Here is a 19157-nt window from a genome sequence, read left to right as displayed (position 1 = left end):
AACTAGGCATCTTACAACACAGGGCCATGGCTGATATAATGATGCTGAATAATCACACAGATAACATTATACTTAATTGTATTTTTTTAAAAACAACTCTGGTCTGTATTTTTCTTAAACTTTTATGTACAGAGTCTTTAAAAAAATCACATTAGAAATGGGTTTAAATGACCCATACACAAAGAAACAGCAGACAAAATACAGACAAGTTGCAGATCATAGCTATTTCCTGGTTTGTTTTTTTTCTGTTGGCAAACCTAACTCTAATTGATGCCTATTAAATTTGGATTGATCAACTGTGCCATGAAGAAAGAAAAAGTCATTAACCTGTGCCCACTTTTTCAAATTTGCACTTGTCCATTTAATGGACACATTCATGGTGTCGTTATACAGTACACACTCCTTGGTTTTGCTCAGTAGTCTGTATTTGAAGTAATAGTGAAAACCAATCTAGCACACAAGCAATATTGCTTTAATACACAGATGTGACTGAAAAGTATGAGGTTCTTCACTTCAGTCTCTCATATATTTATATATCTCATATTTAGCACGGTATTGTCATCTATATATATACATTTCAAATGTGTTTTTTCAAACCCTACCAACCACATGTATTTCCTAAGCCTGAAACAACAGCAAGTTCATAATACTTTAACCAGAGCTTATCCAGGTAGAAAGTGCACATTACAAAGGGATAATGAATACTCGTACTGCTCATTATGTATGTGTCCTCACATTCCTAACCAATTCATTCATTCATTAGCAGCTATATTACTGTGTACTCCTCTTCAGACTTCTAGAGTTCTATCTACCATTACCTCCAATTATTTCTTAATTTTCTGGCCAATTTTATTCTCCGAAATGTTTAAAATAGATTGATTAAACTCATTAGTATTTTAAGAGAAAAATCCTATTAAAATTTATTCACACAAGTTCCCCTTAGTTCTGCAAGTCACTTATATTATGAAAGGTCCAGAATCTTGCCCAATAAATTTCTGGAAAAGTAAGAATCACCACATCAGCCTGTTCAAAAAAAAAAAAAAAAAAGACAAAAATTAAAAAGAGAAGTATAACACAGGCAACTTATCTCCACAAAACACACACATCAGTGATTGCATTTGTGTATTGGCAAAGCCGGAAGGTGGCTTAGGTCATGCACATAATGCCAGCCTAAAAAAAACTAAAAAAAACCCTGTAGTCTGACAACTAAAGATCACAGAATCAATCAGGCCGGAAAGGGCCTCTGAGACAATCGAGTTCAACCTAAGACCCAACACCACTATGTCAACCAGACCACGGCACTAAGTGCCACATCCAGTCATTTCCTGAACACCTCCAGGGACGGTGACTCCACCACCTCCCTGGGCAACCCATTTCAATGTCCAATCACCCTTGCTGTGAAGAAATTCCTCCTGACGTCCCACCTAAACCTCCCCTGGCGCAGCTTAGGACCATGTCCTCCTGTCCTCTCGCTGGCTGCCTGGGAGAAGAGGCCGCCCCGCACCTGGCCACAGCCTCCTTTCAGGGGGCTGCAGAGGGGCTCCGTTATGGCCATTCGCGCCGGCTCCGGCCCCCGAGGAGCCGGGGCAAGGCCGCACCGCCCGCCCGGCCACTGCCCCGGGCCCGGGCCCGGGCGCGGCCCCACCCCGTGCGCGCAGCCTATCGGCCTCGGCCACACCGCCGGGCCCCGTGGCCGGGGCCGCTCCCTCCGCCCTCCCTCCTTCCCGGCCGCCGGCACCTGCTGGCGGGGGAGGGGAGCGAGACACGAACCCCGAGCGGGGCCCGCCGGCCACCCCAGCACCGCCCTGCCCGAGCCGGCGCGGGGAAGGGAAGTGCAGCGGGGAGCCGGCGACTTTTACCAGGAGGAGCAGAAGGCAGCCAGGGTCAGGCAGGAGCGGGAAGATGGCGGGTCTCATGGTAGATCGGGCGCCCGGGAGCGGGGAGGGGAGAAGCGCGGCTCCCACTCTCCGCGGCGGCGGCTCCTCCACTTCCCCCCGTCGCCAGGAAACACCCGGGCAAGTTCCACGGCGGGGCCCCGCGCTCCGCCGCGCGCTCCCGGGGCACGCCGGGAACCGTAGTTCCGGGAAGGGGAGGGCAAGGAGGAGGAGAAGGAAGGAAAGGAGAGAGAGGGAGGAGGCGTGGATCCCAGAGCGCACCGGGGCTGCCCGCGGGGCGGCGCCTGGAGGCAGCGGCGCCCCGATGAGGAGAAGGGCGGGGTGGAGGTGAGTTACGGGGCGCAGCTGCAGCGCTGGGCAGGGAAGAAGGGAGGGAAGGAAGGAGAGGGGGAGGCGGCTCTCGCGGTCTGGGCGAGGCAGGGTTAACCCTTCCCGCCGTGGTGGCGCGGGTGTCCCGTGGCACCGCACCCTCTTCCGCTCTGGATCGCTCCCTGCCAGCCCCCGGCGGCTGTCCGCGTTTCCTTTGAAGCCCGCTTTGTACCTTCGGCCGCCGGCACTGGCCACGCGGAATTGCCTGTAGGGAATATGAGGAGGGGTATTTGGGTGCCGTGCGCCTTGTGGTCTTCGTGTCCTCAGAGTTTGGGAGGCAACTTTCTTCTGCTTGGGAGCCTGTGTGTGACGGGGCAGAGCGGCTGCTGGGAGGATTGGGAAACTTCAGCTTGAGTGGAACGTCATCGTTGATGTTTATCCCTTGGCGCTTCAGCAGATTTGCGCTTTCTGTCACTCCCTCAGTTCTAAATGCTGAAAATGAAGAACACCCAACATTCAGGGCTTCACCCTCTTCCAGTAAAACTTTGGACCTTACAGAATACGTCCATGCTCTGAAAGCTTGCAGAGCTGTCTCAAAGAAATCACAGAAGGCTGCTCCTTGCGTTTGTCACATTTCCAATATGTACACGAGTGTAAGGAGGGAGACGAGGGTGTAACACCATTCAAAAGAAAATCCTTTACATCAGCCTTTTTCAAGTCAAGACTGGCTTGGTTTCAAAGAAAGCCTGACAGGCTCAGACTTTGTGTGACCCTGCAAAAATCTTATGGCCTGTCAGTTTCATGAGCTGCAAACACTCACATACACATATATATACGTACAAGTCATGTATTTTTTATAGTCTGAAATTGAAACTTGGCTTTTATCACTTCTGCTATGACTACCTTAAGAACTTGTGCTCTTTGATCTGTGGAATGAACATCTTCTGCACTAACTCACGTTTGAAAAGTCTTTGATACTTTTTCAAACCTCAGTCTTCACTTGGAAACTGTATCAATAAAATTTGATAGCATGATTGTGTTATCATGTTTAAATTTTAACAACCTCATGTTTTGCTGAATAGAAAAAATATGTAATTCTTGTTATCTGCATAATGCAAAGTAGACATACCACTGTTTGGTAAGAAATTTCACATACCTTGAAGAGGTCTTGGAGTCTGTGTGAGTGTCCCTTCATTTTAAGTGACTTGAGAAGGCTAATCTTTTTCTACATGTTAGCTTAAAGAAGAAAAGTGAATTACTTACTCGATTCCAGTAATATGATGCGTATTACAGATAGTGCCAATTATGTGGCATTTTATAAGCAGATCTTTTACTTATTTCTTTATTGACTGAATGCCTAATTTTTTGTTAATGAGGATCTTTATCAAGCGAGTCTTCCAGACAGCAGTTCATCTGATTGCTATATATATGAGAAAAATACCTGAAGAATGTTACAAATTTTCCTTTTTGTAGTCCCTCTTCATATTTCAGAACTCCTCCGATGCCCATTCAATGGAATCATGAAACTTTACTAAGAATTGCTGTAGAGATAATGGGTTGCTTCTCTCACCTGTATGATTACTAACACTTAATGCAGAAGTGACTTTTGCTTTCATCTGGAAACTATGAACATCTTTCATTATTAATTCTCGTCTGTATGCAGTCAGTTTTATGTAAAAATTATTGTTGATGTTATTGGGACGTTTCTGGTTTTTCAGCAGGTTCTTTGGTATTTACTGAATTTTATGCTGCTGCCCCTGGATTTCTTATATATTGGTTTATTTGTTGAGAGGTAAAATGTGAAGAAAATGGAGGAACTAGATAGTAAGTTCCCCTGAGAAAATGCTTTTGAAGGTGCTGGGGTCCATCAGTGCTAATCGCTTCTTAAGCACCACCTCCTAAGGGCACAGGAGCAGGCAATTCCAAAATGTCAGAAGTCAAGCAGATGAGGTAGAAGGCTGGCTTGGCTGACCAGGGATCTTCTTTTGGTGTAAGCCCAATGGAAGTAAGGTCAGGTGACGCATCAGTTGATGGAACCTTTTCGGAGTTGAGTAAAGCTTTCAGGACTGTCTCTCACGGTATCCCCCTGGACAAAAAGTCCAACACACAACTGTATAAACACATCACGTGATGGGTGAGGAAGTGGCTCATGGGTCAGGCACAAAGGGTTACAGTGAATGGGGTGACATCAGACTGGGGACCTGTCACTAGTGGGCTCTGCAGGGATCTCTCGTCGACCCTGTGATTTTCAATATCTTCATTATTGACTTGGATACATGACTGGAATGGATACTAAACAAGTTTGCAGATGATACAAAATTGGGAGGAGCTGTTGTCTCCCTTGAGGGTGAAGAGGCCCTATGGGGAGACCTCAGCAAATCTGAGGACTGGGCAATCACCAACTGTATGGAGTTTAACAAGGCAAAGTGCTGGATTCTGCACCTGGGTGTATGGACAGACTGGGGAATGAGATGCTGGAAAGCAGTGCCATGGAAAGGGAGCTGGGGGTCCTGACCGCTGGCAAACTGAATCTGAGTCAGCAGTGCCCTGGCAGCCAGGAGGGCCAAGCCTGTCCTGGGGGGCATCAGGCACAGCATCACCAGCCAGGCAAGGGAGGGGATTGTCCTGCTCTGCTCTGCACTGGGGCAGCCTCACCTTGGAATATTGTGTGCAGTTTTGGGTGCCACAATGTAAGAAGGATATGAAACTATTGGAGAGCATCCAAAGGAGGGCAATGAAGATGGTGAAGGGCCTTGAGGGGAAGCTGCATGAGGAGAGGCTGAGGTCATTTGGTCAGTTCAGCCTGGAGGAGACTGTGGGGAAACCTCATTGCAGTCTGCAGCTTCCTTGTGAGGGGAAGAGGAGAGGCAGGCTGATCTCTTCTCTGTGGTGACTAGTGACAGGACCTGAGGGAATGACCTGAAGTTGTGTCAGGAGAGGTTTAGGTTGGATGTTAGAAAATGGTTCTTCACCCAGAGAGTGTTCAGGCTGGAACAGGCTCCCCAGGGAAGTGGTCACAACACCAGCCTGACAGAGTTAAAGAAGAGCTTGGACAACGCTCTTGGGCACATGGTGTGACTCTTGGGGATGTTCAGTGCAGGGCCAGGAGCTGGACTTCAATGATCCCAGTGTCTCCATTCCAATTCAGGATATTCTGTGGTTCTATACTGCAGGACTATAATAAGTTGATACTTGATAACAAACATTTATGGTACTGAATTAAAGCATGCAGGGCAACACTCTGAAGAACAGTCTGTTGGGTTTGTAGAGAAACACTTTACAGACTTTGGCAAAGCTTATGGGATGAAATTTGTGTTTAAGGTAATGAAACTACAATATATACATATATTTAATGTAGGCTTTTTTCTGGTGAGTTTTTGCCAGAGATAGATTTATTCCACAGATGAAAACCATGTTTTTTGTTTTCTAACAGAAGCATCTTTAGCATTGTTTGAGTAATTTTAATGACTCATTATAAAATTAATTCTTTTTTATTGACGTGGTTTTGGTTTTTTTTCTAGAGCTGAATTCCTACAAAAAATGCTGGTGGCACAGATCTGACCTATAGTAATACCTTGAAAGAGTATGAATATTTCAGCAAACTGCCTCTTCAGTGGTTCCTCGTTAGCATCTGAAGTGCATGCTGCTGCTGTTAATGGAGATAAGAGTACCCTCCAAAGGCTAATAGCAGGTAAATGTTTCCATTGTAGGTGCATTTAGATTACTTCGGAACTGAGGCTTTTTGGTTTTGATTTACAGCTCTGATCTTTAAGATATTTTTGATTTCTTGATTATATGTGCTTCTAGAATAAATGTTGCCCTGAAAATATGACTGATTTTTCTTACTTTTTGTTACCTGTTGCCTTTGATTGGTACTTCTTTGTGAAGTAAACCAGAAAGTTGGTAAGTGATAGAACCCCTTTCAGGGAATTTGAAATTCTGGAGAAGTACTTTGTGCCAAAATATTTTGGCTGCAAATCCTTATTTTTTTAATTGGTTTTTGGGAAATTTTATAAATGTGTTTTTACAGATAATTTATTATAGTTTCTGAGGTCTTGTCACTGTGTGGTATTTGTGAACAAAATGAGCCAGCCTTATTTGTTACTTTGATTCTGATAGACTGGCAATGTTTCTCAAGAGAAATTAAAGGTAATGAGAGAATCTAGTAATATTGAATCTGAAGTAAAAAAAAATTCCCATCCATTAAAAAGCTCAGGGTTTTGCCTTCCCATGCTCTCCGGGAATGATATGGCATTCCAGTTTAATAGTTTTCAAAAGCAGTATATATTCTGTGTTCCAAAAACAGTCTTGCATATATTTGGAAGGCTGCCATATGATAGGTGAAGACTTGGATTTTTCAGAGCTTCTGATTAAATGCAATTCCAGGTGATACTCTAGAAGTTCTATTTGCTCAGTGTTTTTTGGAAAATCCTATTCCTGGAGCTTGGCAAGGGTTGTAGGACTGTGAAATAATAAGAAGTCTTATAATAATAGTAATAATAATAGTAATAATAGTCTGTATTTATGCTGTTAACTGGCAGTTTTAATGGGTGTGAAGGCTTTGATGTTAATAGCATGAAAGCAGCAGTCAGGTTTCTTTATTTATCTTCTGCTGACCTGTGTTGAAGGCAAGGTGGTAACCTGTGTGGATCTGTTGTCCAATCTGTACAGAAAGCAGTAAGGGGCTCTTCCTTACAAGGTGGATCTAGTTTTCTCTAAAGATAACTAGAACTGATTTGACTCAAACAGGAACACGTTTGAGGCAACTGATTTTCTAGAAGCTCCACTTGTTGAAACAGTTCTTTTTTGTTGGGCCTTCAACTTTATTTTGTCATATGATGGTTCAAACATGTACTGTTTGCATTTAATTCTATCTATTTGCTCTTTTTTAAAACATTTTATAAACAGCAGATGAGTGGTTGATACAGAGATACTTCTAGAAACCTGTGAGATTCAACTACGCAGTAGCTTTAAATACCCAGGTTTCTAAAAAATCCTTCTGCCTGCATGTGGAGGTGGAAAAAAATCTGAGCTTTTAAATCCTGGCTAGCAGTCAGAAGCAACAAAGAGCTTTTTCTGACTTCAGTGTGTTTTTGTTAATCTCAGAGCCAAAAAACGTATTTTTGGAAACACAAAGGAAAAAGTATTTCTGTGTTGCTGGTACGTCTTGTCAAATATACCACAAAACAGCCATTAGAACCAGATAAGGAAGTTGCTCTTCTTTTAATGATACTCATGCAGCAACGAGATAAAAATGCTGTTTTACTTTTGCTTGGGAGAGTGAACGGCACAATCCTTGTAGCATTTGCTATACTAGCAAAATTTGGCTTTTCTGCTTTGCCATGTTTTGACAGGATATGACACAGACCTTACTTTTGCCAGAACTGGACCAAAAAGAAAAAGAACCAAACCAAAAATGTCACGTATTGCCTAGCAGAAGAAGAATGCATTAGAGTAATATTTTTAGCTGTTTACCAGTTGCTGTTGAAAGTACAACTTGATGCCAGAAGCAAATTGAGAAATTGGTGCTATTCACCGAATTTCATGACTGCACTCAACAGCAGCAGCAGCTAAATCAGGACAGTACTCCAGCGTTATGTGTGCTGTGTGTGCTGGATTGCTGAACAACACTTTTCTAATACAGACAAGCTTTGCACCTTGATACATAGCCAGCAGCGTATGCAGCGATGGAAAGTCGTGACTTTCTCCTCCTTTCAGGGAGGACCTTTCAGCCCCTAAATTCATTATTAGTTTCCTCTTTGTGCTTTCCCTGTTCAGTTATTAACATAGGAGGGGCATAGAGGCTGGCCAAAAGGATTTTTAGAGCAGCCCCTCAAACCTCTTTGGTGATTTTTCCTTCTGCCATCTGTAGCTTGGTGGAGCGTGTGTGGCTGTATACAAACATAGATGCTTTATTTGCATATAATTAGAGTATAGATGAATTTTAAAGGATCAGGTGTTCAAAATAATACAGTGTGTTCTGCATAATGTGTTCCTTTTGACACCCTGTGCCAGAAAGAGGCACAGACAGAATCAAAGGTAAGTAGACTATTTATTTAGAGAAGGAGGGCTTTGGAACTAAGTATCTCTGTATGTTAACTGCCACTAATGCTTAATCACAGGACTTTATAAAAATCCTGTGGGTTAAATACCATAAAGTACCTGGCAAGTGTTAATTGTATAACCAGTGTTCTAACAGAAGTGTGCTAATTGTTTGCATTGCAAGAAATGTCCTGTACTGTATCACGCTGTTTTAGAGTTGTATGTTCTTGGGCTCTGGGGAATGCTCACAGTATTTTCTTTCCTGTGTTTTATACAACACTGAACATGTCTTTAATTAACAGTTCTTCAATGTTAAAATCCATCTGCATGATTTTGATCCTAGGGAAAAAGAGAGCAAAAGTTAATTTTGTATTTGCAGGATAATTTTCCATTTAATGCTTTGGGAAGAGGCATCTAATTGTTTTAATGGTTTTAATTGTTTAAAAGAACTCAATAATGATTACAATAGTCATTATATTGAAGTGTCTGTTCAGTCCAGCTCCTCATTCTAATGCATTGCTTGCATCCAAATGCTTCTAAATATCTGTTTGATGTTTCATTGTAAATTTTAACTAAACTATGGGTTACAAATATGCAGTTGTGTGCTACTGTTTGATCCTCCTCTACTTCTCTCTTGCCTGTTCTACATTGTGGGAGGTAGGATAAATCTCAAATCAGATATGGCAGAAGGCAAGATTCTTGCAAGTGACAAGAAATTGTCTGTCTTTTAATAATTAGGGAGAATACATACCCTCCTGCTGCCCTTTCTCATTTTCTGGTCTGAAAAATGCATAGAAATGTTAAGAGTCTGATATGACTGCTTGCATAGAGTGTGAGGAAGTGGTGAAGCACAGCTATGAGAGTTAAATTTTGGACTTGGGCCCTGGATTCTGTAGTGTTCACGACCTCTGTTGGCAATAAGCTTATGGAATGCATATTCTGGTGAGCTGAGGACTTTGAAAGGGGAGGGATCTAACAAAATTTCTTTCTTAGGCAGATATGTGAAGAGAATTTGTTTTTGCCAAAGCAGATTTTAGGTATGCTAATATATGAATGTTTTAAAGGCTGCCTGTGCTTTCACGACTGCAAAAATAATAATCTGCTGCAGCAAAATTGTAAAGTTCACAAGATGTTGTGGCTACTGACTTTCATCAGCTTAATCCCCCCCTTGGCACCTGATGGTGATATAGTAGCTCCTAGCCCTTGTCCTGTCTCTTAGCCTGAGCACAAAGATGCCCTTTTAGGGAAATGCTCACAGGATTTTAACTATTCTAAGGGCCTTACAGAGCCTGGTAAGCAAAAGGAGAAAACCTACTGCTAGCTGAAGATAGTTTCTTTACCTTAAAAAAACATGCAGAAGCTTCAGGCAAATTACTGGCATCAAGTTTTGAAGTTCTTGCTCATTTTTCCCTCAGACTGTATACAGTCATGGAAACTCATTGTCATCAGCTACATCACTTTTTGGGAACTGAAAATGAAAACAGGTATCTGTTGCTTTACTTAGTTGCATTGCACTTGAGCTTTAGGCCATTTCTGCTTGTCTTCAGTCTCTAAATCTTCTATCCTCCAGCATTCTGTAACAGAAAGGGAACTGGAATTTGAAGAAGAGGTACTGGTTTTGCACACTGCTGATTTAAGAACCAATGTTACCTGAGCATAAGCCCATGTGCTTATGTCTTATTGGGCGAAATGAATGTGTATGTATTTCTCTTAATATATTTGTGTGTTCGAGTCCCATCAGCTTCAAGTAATCTAAGACACTGTTGAGGTTATGTTAACACTTAGCAGTGAAATGTGGTTTAGTGATGTCTACGTGGCCATGTTGAACTAAAACTGGAAGAGCACATGACTGTACTTAGTTAATTAGAGAAACTGGCTCGTTGGTAGGGAACAGTGACATGTTAAATTATGCTTTGGACCACAATATCTGCAGAGGAGCAGGTTAAACAGCAGTGTGAAGGTGAGTATTGTAATGCAAAAAGGTGTTCAAAAATCAGCCTGTTTCTGAGAAAGCTAGATGTAGGTCAGTAGAAGACTTTTTGTGGTTTTGGGGGTTTTTGTTTGTTTGTTTTGTTTGTTTTTTAATAATTTTCTAGTGATGTAAGAATTAATTGTAAAACCAGTGGATTTTCAAGGTGAAGTGGCAGTCAGAGAAGACAAGGCCACAGGTGAGGAATAAAAAGAATTTTTCTATGTCTGCATCACAGAGGAGTTTGGAAATGTTCTTGAACTTTTTTTGCAGAGCAAAAAGAATTTTCTCAATGCAAACCACACTTTCAAGGCAAAAAAAAGTGTTACAGAGTGAATCATGTGATTGACATGGTATTCACTCTGTAGTTTTAAAGGAACTAAGAAACGTAGTGAGGGAGTAAATGGTTGCTCTGACTGGCAATATCCTCCTTGACAGTGTTTTTTATAACTGGCTTGATAGTTAGGGAATGAATTTTAATTCTTGATATTCCCCTTGATTCATATTTAATCTGCTTGATTCTTCTTTTGGGTGAATCAATAGAAATTATAATTAAGAATACAATTACTGGATATGTAGATAAGTATAATATGCTGGGGGAGAGCAAAGACTGTGTAAAGAAGCAGCATGCCTCTGCTGGAGTCCTTTTGAAGCATCAACAGTCATGCAGACAAAGGAATAATTAAAGAGCAAAACTAACTTGCCTGTAAAATTCAGTGTTCCTTGAGTAATTGTAGACAACATTGCTCTGTTGGAGATCTGGAGACCCTGGATGTGTGGGGTTGTTGATACCCGTGAAGTTAAAGGTGCATGCCTTTATGTGGTGACATCATGGAAATATGAAACTTTATATTGAAACTGCTTTGTTTGGAGGGTTTTTCAGACTGTGAATAAGAATAGTGTTTTGACTTTTTTTGAATAGGTTATCAGATTACTGCCTTACTAACCTTATCAATTCAATAAAGCTTGGGAAGTATTTTAGTAGTTTCCATACTGTAAGGGACCCTGAAGTAAATAATGGTATTGATGTAATATTGACGTTTATGCTTTTAAAATAAACATTACTGTGAGTAGGCTTCAAAGATTGTTTTAGTTACAGTGTTTACAGGTTTCAGGATGTCTATTTGGTTTCTGTGCTGTTGATATTTTTTAAACTAATCTGTGCAGCCAAGATCTGTGTAATTATTTTAAAATTATTTATAATTATGCCACTGCAGAATGTTACTGGTGGTAGGTGTATTCATGGAACTAATGTTTTCTGAATGTGCTTTTCTCTCTAAATATATTTTGAAATATTCTGTAACTGTCAGTAAAAGTAGGATAAAATGTAATAGCTCTGAGTTTATCATGTACTCCATCTTTTTGCTCACCCCAGTCATATTATAATGAGATACCTGTTGTTCATATTATAATAAGATGACTTTTTAATAAAAAAGTACTGCTTTTAGCTATATGCTAATATACTTAACTGGTTTAAGTGAGAGTTTTGTTTTGGTTTTTTTTAGGAAACTCTGAGCTGAAAGATAAAGAGGACCAGTTTGGAAGAACTCCACTTATGTACTGTGTGCTGGCTGACAGGCTGGACTGTGCAGAGGCATTGCTGAAGGCTGGAGCTGATGTTAACAGAGCTGATCGCAGCCGAAGAACTGCTCTCCATCTTGCTGCACAAAAGGTAATTACCTTACAAGTGCTTATAACATTAGGACTTTCGCAACAGCTGTGAGGTGGGCTGACCCTGGCTGGACACCAGGCACCCACCAAAGCTGCTCTATCACTCCCCTGCTCAGCTGGACAAAGGAGAGAAAATATAACAAAAGGCTCATGGGCTGAGATAAGGGCAGGTAGAGATCCCTCACCAGCGCCTGTCACAGGCAAAACAGACTCAACTTGGGGAAATTCGTTTAATTTATTACAGTCAAAGCAGAGTAGCATAATGAGAAATAAACCCAAATCTTAAAATCATCTTCCCCACACCCCTCCCTTCTTCCTCAGCTGAACTTCACTCCCGAATTCGCTACCTTACCCTGCAGACAGTGGTGCAGCAGGATGAGGAACGGGTGTTGCTGTCAGTTCATGACTGTCTGTTTTTTCCTTCTACAATCTCAGTCTGTTGTACTGTCCAGTTACATTGTCCCACTGAAGAAGTGCTAACGGAGGTATTCAACAATAAAATAAAAGGTAACTGAAAGTATAACTTCAGAGCCACAAGAAATCGTTGAGTGTGGTTAGGCCTGGGGGAAGTGTCCACAGTCTCTCCACAGGAGAATAAGCAGGCTGCTGGTAGGAAAAGCAAAAAAAAAAGGGGGGGGAGGGGCTTTGGCTGCTAGCCAAGACATTTGAGTTCATAAACTGTGAAAAAGTTTCCACAGAGATTAAAAATTCAAACTGAAAGAAACAGCCTTTTATTTACTATTTTAGTTTTTATAGTATGTTTGTAACTGCTCAAAAATTAACACTTTTTTGTCTGTGTAAACTGTCCTTTGGTACCAGTTAGAGTGCCTGCCATGATTTTCATAGCAAACCATTTCTGTGGATAATATCTTGTCACTTGTTCATAATCATTCACATGTTTTAATACAATTTGCAATTTTTATTATTTTATTTTAATTACGTTTGCATAAAGGTAGCTATAGTATGGTCATGGTATTTAGTAAGGAGCAGTTAAATAGAGGACCATTTGGGAAGACTATAATAAGGTGATGTTTTCTAGGTATGTTTGCATGGGAGTCCATAGGGACTGTGTGGTCTGTGTTACTGCATCCCTTATTGGGAAATAAAGTGCTGTAGGTTGTAGTTGCCTTGAAATAGGCGAATTCATCTGCTTGGTTACATACCATTACACCCTGATGAAATAATTCAGTCATCATCATAACCTTGTTTCCAGGATTAATTTTGTATTTCCAAGGGACTGACCAGCTTACTGTGAATGTTGTTGTTTCAAAGATAGGTATTTCATAAAAGCAGCAATGTCAGAGACTTTTAAAAATTGCTGTAACATCCTCTACTTGTCTGGTGTTCATACACGCTTTTAGATTTTATGATGTGATAGACATGCAAACATTTTAATCACATTAAAAATTGAATTTTAAAAGTTATGCTTTCCCCAGGTTCTTAAAATACATGTTAGCATATTAAAACAATACAAATTCTTGTCTAAATCTTTGTCTTAATGTTCATATTGTGGATATTTGTATTATACCAATTCAGGGCGAGAGAGATTTTGCCTTGGCATAATATCCACTGACTGCATGTGCTCTCCATTTCCTTTATGCCTTGCTTCAATCCTGAAAATGCAGTTTGTACCATGGGATACTTGGACCATCTTAGATGTGTTTTCAGTTGACAGTGCAGATGAAAAGGAAGGTAAAACAGCATGAGGTAAAGATTGTGGCAGTAGATTTTATGTAATCACACACTTACTGTGTAACGTACTAGATAGATGTGATTCACCCCATAGCTGGGTAAGTGCTTGTACCATCATTAGTGCTTGGGGCAAAAAGTGGTTAGGAAACAGCCCTTGAAACTGCTTTTTATTTGCCTCACTTAGCTGTCCTCTAAGATTCCGTTCTTTGTCTTCTGAACAGTTACTTGCTATTGATGTCAGCTTATGAAATTAACATTTCATGTGTGTAACATTTTGTCTGTAGTCTTTCCATATTAACATTTTAAGATCTACATTTCTGCCACGAGCGTCTTCTGAAAAATATATAAAATTAAAATTCAAAACAAGTTAATATTTCATGCAGTTTTGGCTGTTTAAATAATACTTTGCATTCTTCTCATTTCTCACTGATACTTTTGGTTTATAATCTACATTTTTTTCTCCAAAGTAAAATTCCCTAGTAAAGTTGACTTTCAGATAGAAAAAGAAACATGCTGTGAGGTCACCAGTTTTCAAAGTTTTTTTGTCCACGTTGGTTAATCATGAATATACATATTTACCAGGGCCAATGTATAGTTTTCGTTGTGTTCAAGCTTGTGAGCTAGTAGCTCTCCTGTGCTTAATCAAAAATAGATTCACGTGACTTTACAAATCCCCATTAATTGGTAGTCACAAGTATAATCTTCAGAAGGGCAGTGCTTGGAGATTCAGATTCCTAAATTGTACTTGCGTTGCATCCTAATTTTCCTTTTCTTTGGAGAGAGAAGTTAAGATTTACAGACCTTTACATGCAACCAATGAAGAGGCAGGAAAGAAAAGACACTTCTTTCTACACTGGTGTTGTTAACTAAAGCGATGGAGGTAAAATGAAATAAGGTTTCCCGAGTCACAACCTGCCTCTCTAAGTATTAGGATTACTTTTGCTGTTCTTTGCTGTCTCTTTGAAGGGCTTTTGGGACACCTTGCTCATGAGATCACAGCAGACAGACATTCTGAGGGCCAGAGTTTGTTGCCAGAATATTTGAGACTCTTTAGGTTATCATTCTGCAGGCTGCCTTTATGTGGCCCTTGGCACTTGTTCCTCTGAAGCAGTCTTGCAGCTGATTTGACAAAAAATGATCTCTGCTGCCTTTCTTTGGGAGCCACAGAGCTGTCTCAGAGGCAAAGAGTTTGTGGGAAAATGCTCTTCTAATGCCAAGCAGAAGCAATGATTTAGCTATCTTGGACTGAAGAGAAATGAGTGTCTTCATTCATGTGTTTGGATTCAAGATGCTGTCCCTCCTAATAGTAATCCTGGTTATAATTTCAAAAAATTGGTTTTGTTCTCTGCAGGATGAGATGACACTTCCCATTTTTCTGTCTGGAGATTTCACTGTAAGAGAACTGCCAGTTCATGTCTTTCAGTCCTAGTAAAATTGCTTGCGGGTTTTTCAATCCCTATAATAGAACAAACATTCAGAAATGTGGCATTGACCTGAATTCAGTCATAAATCGTCAGTATTAAGTAAAATGAATTAGGACTTCAGTTGCTTTTCTTCTCTAGGATGGATTTCTGGTTGGATAGGACTTAAATGAACAGCTGTAACACATCATTCCATTAACACTTACATAACTAGCTTCTGACTGCACCTGTGCGAGTTGCAAACCTGGCTGTACTGGGTGGGTATGTGTATGCATACACATATGTACATATCAGCTCTACATTATATTTTATTCTTAACTTCCACCTCTCTGCAAGTTTTATGCTTCCAGCTATTGTCTGCAGAATAGGGGACAGCCTTTGCTTCCGTCATGTTTGTTATTACTGTTACGTAAGGAGTTTATTCTGTAAAAGCATTTCTTTCAGTCCTTCAAAATGCCAACAATCACATCCAGTGTTCAAAATACAGATTCTTATTTCTTGATAGTACAGAGTTCTTCTTAAATTACAGGTAAAGATTTCAGCACTACCCATATGGTCAGACAAAACATTCTGATGGGATAGTCTCACAGTAGTCCTTGGTCCCTCTCTTTTCCTAATGGCAACTGTAACTCCTTTTGAAGCAGTTACTTTGTTACTTGCAGTTGTGTAGTTGATCTCCTCCCGGTATTCTGGTGCACTCCAAGTGCCTTTGCTTTGTTTCACAAATGTCCTAGAAGACATGTTTCAGAACCCTGGTTTGTCAATAAAGCTCTATTTTGATTTGGTTATCAATAAACAGTACCAAAATTTCTGCACTTGATATAAATGCAGTTCATAGTCTCTACCAGAATTATTTCTGATAGCATAGCTAGGCAGACTGGCCAGTGCTCATACATGTTCTTTCAGTTCCAAGGGTTTCAACACAGGAAAGAAGTGAAGCTGATCTGATGATATCAGTACCTCTGTCTAGTGCTGTTTTAACAACCAGGTCATATTTACCAGTTAATGAGGAAACTCAAGTCTCAGAACTTGGAGTTGCTGGGTTATCCTGGTCTTGCCATGCTTCATTCAAATGGTTTTTGTCACTTGAACATGTCTACAAAGCAGTAGTTACGTGAAGAGCTGTCGGGTTCTCATCTGTTCTCATCTCGACGAAAGATTCTTATAATCTCTCTGTCTCAAGCTTCACTAATGACATTCTGGACTATTTGCAGGAAGTAAGTCTTAGGATATCTCCTTATTTATTGGTCCATTGTCACCTTTCTAAGCCTAAGCATTCTCACACCTTTCTTCGTAGAAAGTTCCTGAAACTAAGAAGGCAAGGTCAGAAATTTCAGCTGTACTATTTGAAACACTAATGCTTTTTGAAAAACAGCTGTGGTTATACATTGATATAATAGCCTTTGATGAGTGGTTGCTTAATGCTAATATTTATGTTCTTAATGGTTAGTCTTCTGTTTAGTGATAGGCATCCTTTATATTACAGCTTTTAAGCTTTATACGTCTGTTGGTCTAAAAAAGATTTTTTGCGTGAATAAAGAGATACATTTAAGCACATAGAAAGTTCAACTAACAAGTATACTTTTCTCTCTATGGAGAATAATATAGTACAATGCCATGTGAGATGATGGGCTGAGAATAATCTTATGTAACTAAAAATTTACATTGCAGACATCTACATATAAGGTAGCCACGTATATAACTTCTAAAAGTAATGCACTCGAGGGTGCAGTCATTCACCCTAAAGTGATATGAGTACTCTAAGGCACTCTGACTAGCTCATTCTTTCTTTTAGGCATCTGACTGATGCAGGTTTTCATGTTGTCAATGTTGTAATTGTGACAAATTAATCTCACCCAAGACATACATTTTTTAGCAACTCGTTTTCCGATTGTTCTTGACATGAGCTTTCATAGTATCTGTCATTTTTTCATTAGCTTTATGATGGAGATAATTCAGTCTTTGTAGGCCAAAGGCTATGTGAATGAAGTTACTTGGTGTTTCTCCTTTTGGATTTTCTTCTGTTCCACTCCTTCCTCTCTATTCACAAATGGACAGGTCTAACAAGCAATTTTGAAAGGGTGCGCACCCCTTAAAAAAATAAGAAAGGGGAGGTCAAGTAATTAACTTCATAAAATTTAAATTAAAAATCAATCAAACAAAAAAACCTCAAAAATCTAAACCCACCAGAAAACGATACAAGTTATTGCTGGAGTGCACCTGTGAAGATTGCCATGGGAGCTTCAGAGGGTGGTTGTGACTTCCTGAACACGGATGTAATTTACTGGGAACTGAAACTGTGACTGATTGCAACAGAAGTAGAATCATTAGCATAATTTGCCTGTGATTTCACACTGAGGAATTGTAGTACTATATGGGTACAGATTGTTTAAGCTTCTAGAACTTAGATTATTGTGAAATAAACATGCTGTGGAGATTTGAGTACTGGGACTACAGTTTAACAACAGACATTCATTTTCAGTTGTAGGCATTCTGGTAGCAATTTGCTTCTAGTGTTAAATTGCAACTTTTTTAAACACTGACATGTGATACTTGTGAACGGAAATGTTTCTACATACCCAAATTACCTGTATATGTTTTGCCATTTATCTTTCATTAAGGAATTCCAGTTTAAGGGGAACAAAAAGCAGGCCTGTTTCTTTCAAAATTTCTCACAGAGAATGCTCACTTATAAGCAATCTGTTTACTTTGGGGAGTAATCCACCTGAATCTTTCTGAATACTTTGAGCACAGCCTTTTGTGTTCATAGGGATAGAAGAAAAAAATCAGTATTTTTTTGCTGGTTTCTAATAATATGCACTTAAAATAATCTATCAGGATGCTTAACTGTCAGGAGGATGTGAATTTTGGCTTCAGGAAGATTAATAAAACTCCAGTGGGAAAATGTGACTTTAGAAGCATTAAATATTGTGTAGCTTATATTATTTATATGCTGACATGGTTGTTGGTAAATAATAGTACATCCAGGATGCAGTTAGGAATTCTGTGTAAAGTAGGAGAATATAATTTAATGGTCATTGGTTTTCTTAAAGTAGAAAAAATGATTGTTCCTGTATACACAGCAGTAACAACAAAGGTAAAGAAAAGGAAGTAAGAAAAGACAGCCTGTGGCAAGCATTAGACATGGTAGAAAATTAGAAACAGAAGGTAGTCTTTAGGTCACTTATTTTATGAAAGCTTATTCCCAAGTCTTATCTAATGAGTACAGTCAAGTTAGTCCAAGAGCTGCAAAAACAGAATGTTTTTTCCCCCCTTTCTTGAGCAAGTAAAAGGTGTTTGTATTAAAAACTCTTGAATTAACTTGCCTGGGAGCAAGTTTATACATTTTTCCTTCGTTACCTTTTCCAATATGTATTTCCTGGAGCTGTAGTCTCTCAGATCTTTTGTAAGGCTTTATTTGATCTACATAAAAGAGCACACGTGCTTCTAACTTTCTTTCCCAATCTGTATAATGAAAATAAATGATCATGTCAGAGACAATGGCCAGTTCATGTTCCTTTTTTCCTTAGACCAATAACTTTTTATGATGTTCCCCCTTAAGTGAGAGCTCATAATGAGTAATATTAATTCTATGCATGTAGGTTGATGAAATGTGAATGAGCTTTACATTCATTCTGTGATATTTTCACATGAACATACAATTTGATTAAATGTGAGAAATCTGAAGACACAGGATGTGAAAGGGGAATGTTTGCTGATCTGCCAGAAGAGGTGATTTTTTTTTGTGTTGGACTGTCGTTTCCTCTGTGATTAATTAAGCCACAGACAATAACAATGATACAAATGTTTTCTTCACTTTACTGAACAAGGAGTTCTCTCTAGTGAATGCAGCCTGAAGTTGCTCAAGGGTGGAAGGCAGAGTTCCTTGTGTGTGATTTGTATGTGTTATATTACAGATAAGCTGTCCTAGCTACCAAGGGGTTGGTCCCATCCATGGCCTGCCCCTGACCCCTTTTCACAGCTGTGGAACTTCTTACTGGTTAGTGAGTTGACAGAGAATGAACTCTACAAAAGAACAATTAATTTTCTGTCTATTTAACACAAGTCCCCATGTTCCCAAATGCTTTTTACTATTGGTTTTTTTGATAATACCATTGATCTGTGCTGCAAGCCCTATTGAAATGGTTAAAACTAACT

General features: G+C 40.0%; 2 protein-coding genes across 5 annotated transcripts in view; one reads left to right on the top strand and one right to left on the bottom strand.

Annotated features, from left to right (window-relative positions):
- ERP44 (endoplasmic reticulum protein 44) overlaps positions 1–2062 on the bottom strand; it is a 47856-nt gene extending 45794 nt beyond the window's left edge. Inside the window, exon 1 of one of the 3 annotated variants that reach the window (XM_082298115.1) lies at positions 1860–2062. In XM_082298115.1, coding sequence (XP_082154241.1) covers positions 1860–1916 — 57 coding nt within the window. In that variant the 5' untranslated portion in view covers positions 1917–2062. Of the gene's footprint in view, positions 1–1424; positions 1616–1859 lie in introns of those variants that run through there. The other 2 variants (XM_082298116.1, XM_082298117.1) reach the window with 2 other exon arrangements.
- An 83-nt stretch (positions 2063–2145) lies between these two features.
- Positions 2146–19157, top strand: part of INVS (inversin) — an 85425-nt gene continuing 68413 nt past the window's right edge. Inside the window, exons 1-3 of one of the 2 annotated variants that reach the window (XM_082298088.1) lie at positions 2146–2222; positions 5726–5895; positions 11721–11887. In XM_082298088.1, the coding sequence (XP_082154214.1) occupies positions 5790–5895; positions 11721–11887 (273 nt within the window). In that variant the 5' untranslated portion in view covers positions 2146–2222; positions 5726–5789. Of the gene's footprint in view, positions 2223–5725; positions 5896–11720; positions 11888–12321; positions 12394–19157 lie in introns of those variants that run through there. The other variant, XM_082298090.1, reaches the window with a different exon arrangement.

Source organism: Coloeus monedula, assembly GCF_965178545.1.
Source record: "Coloeus monedula genome assembly, chromosome: 1".
In the NCBI taxonomy this organism is placed as follows: domain Eukaryota; kingdom Metazoa; phylum Chordata; class Aves; order Passeriformes; family Corvidae; genus Coloeus; species Coloeus monedula.
Note: the sequence above shows the minus strand (reverse complement) of the source record. Positions and strands in the feature narration are given on the sequence as shown.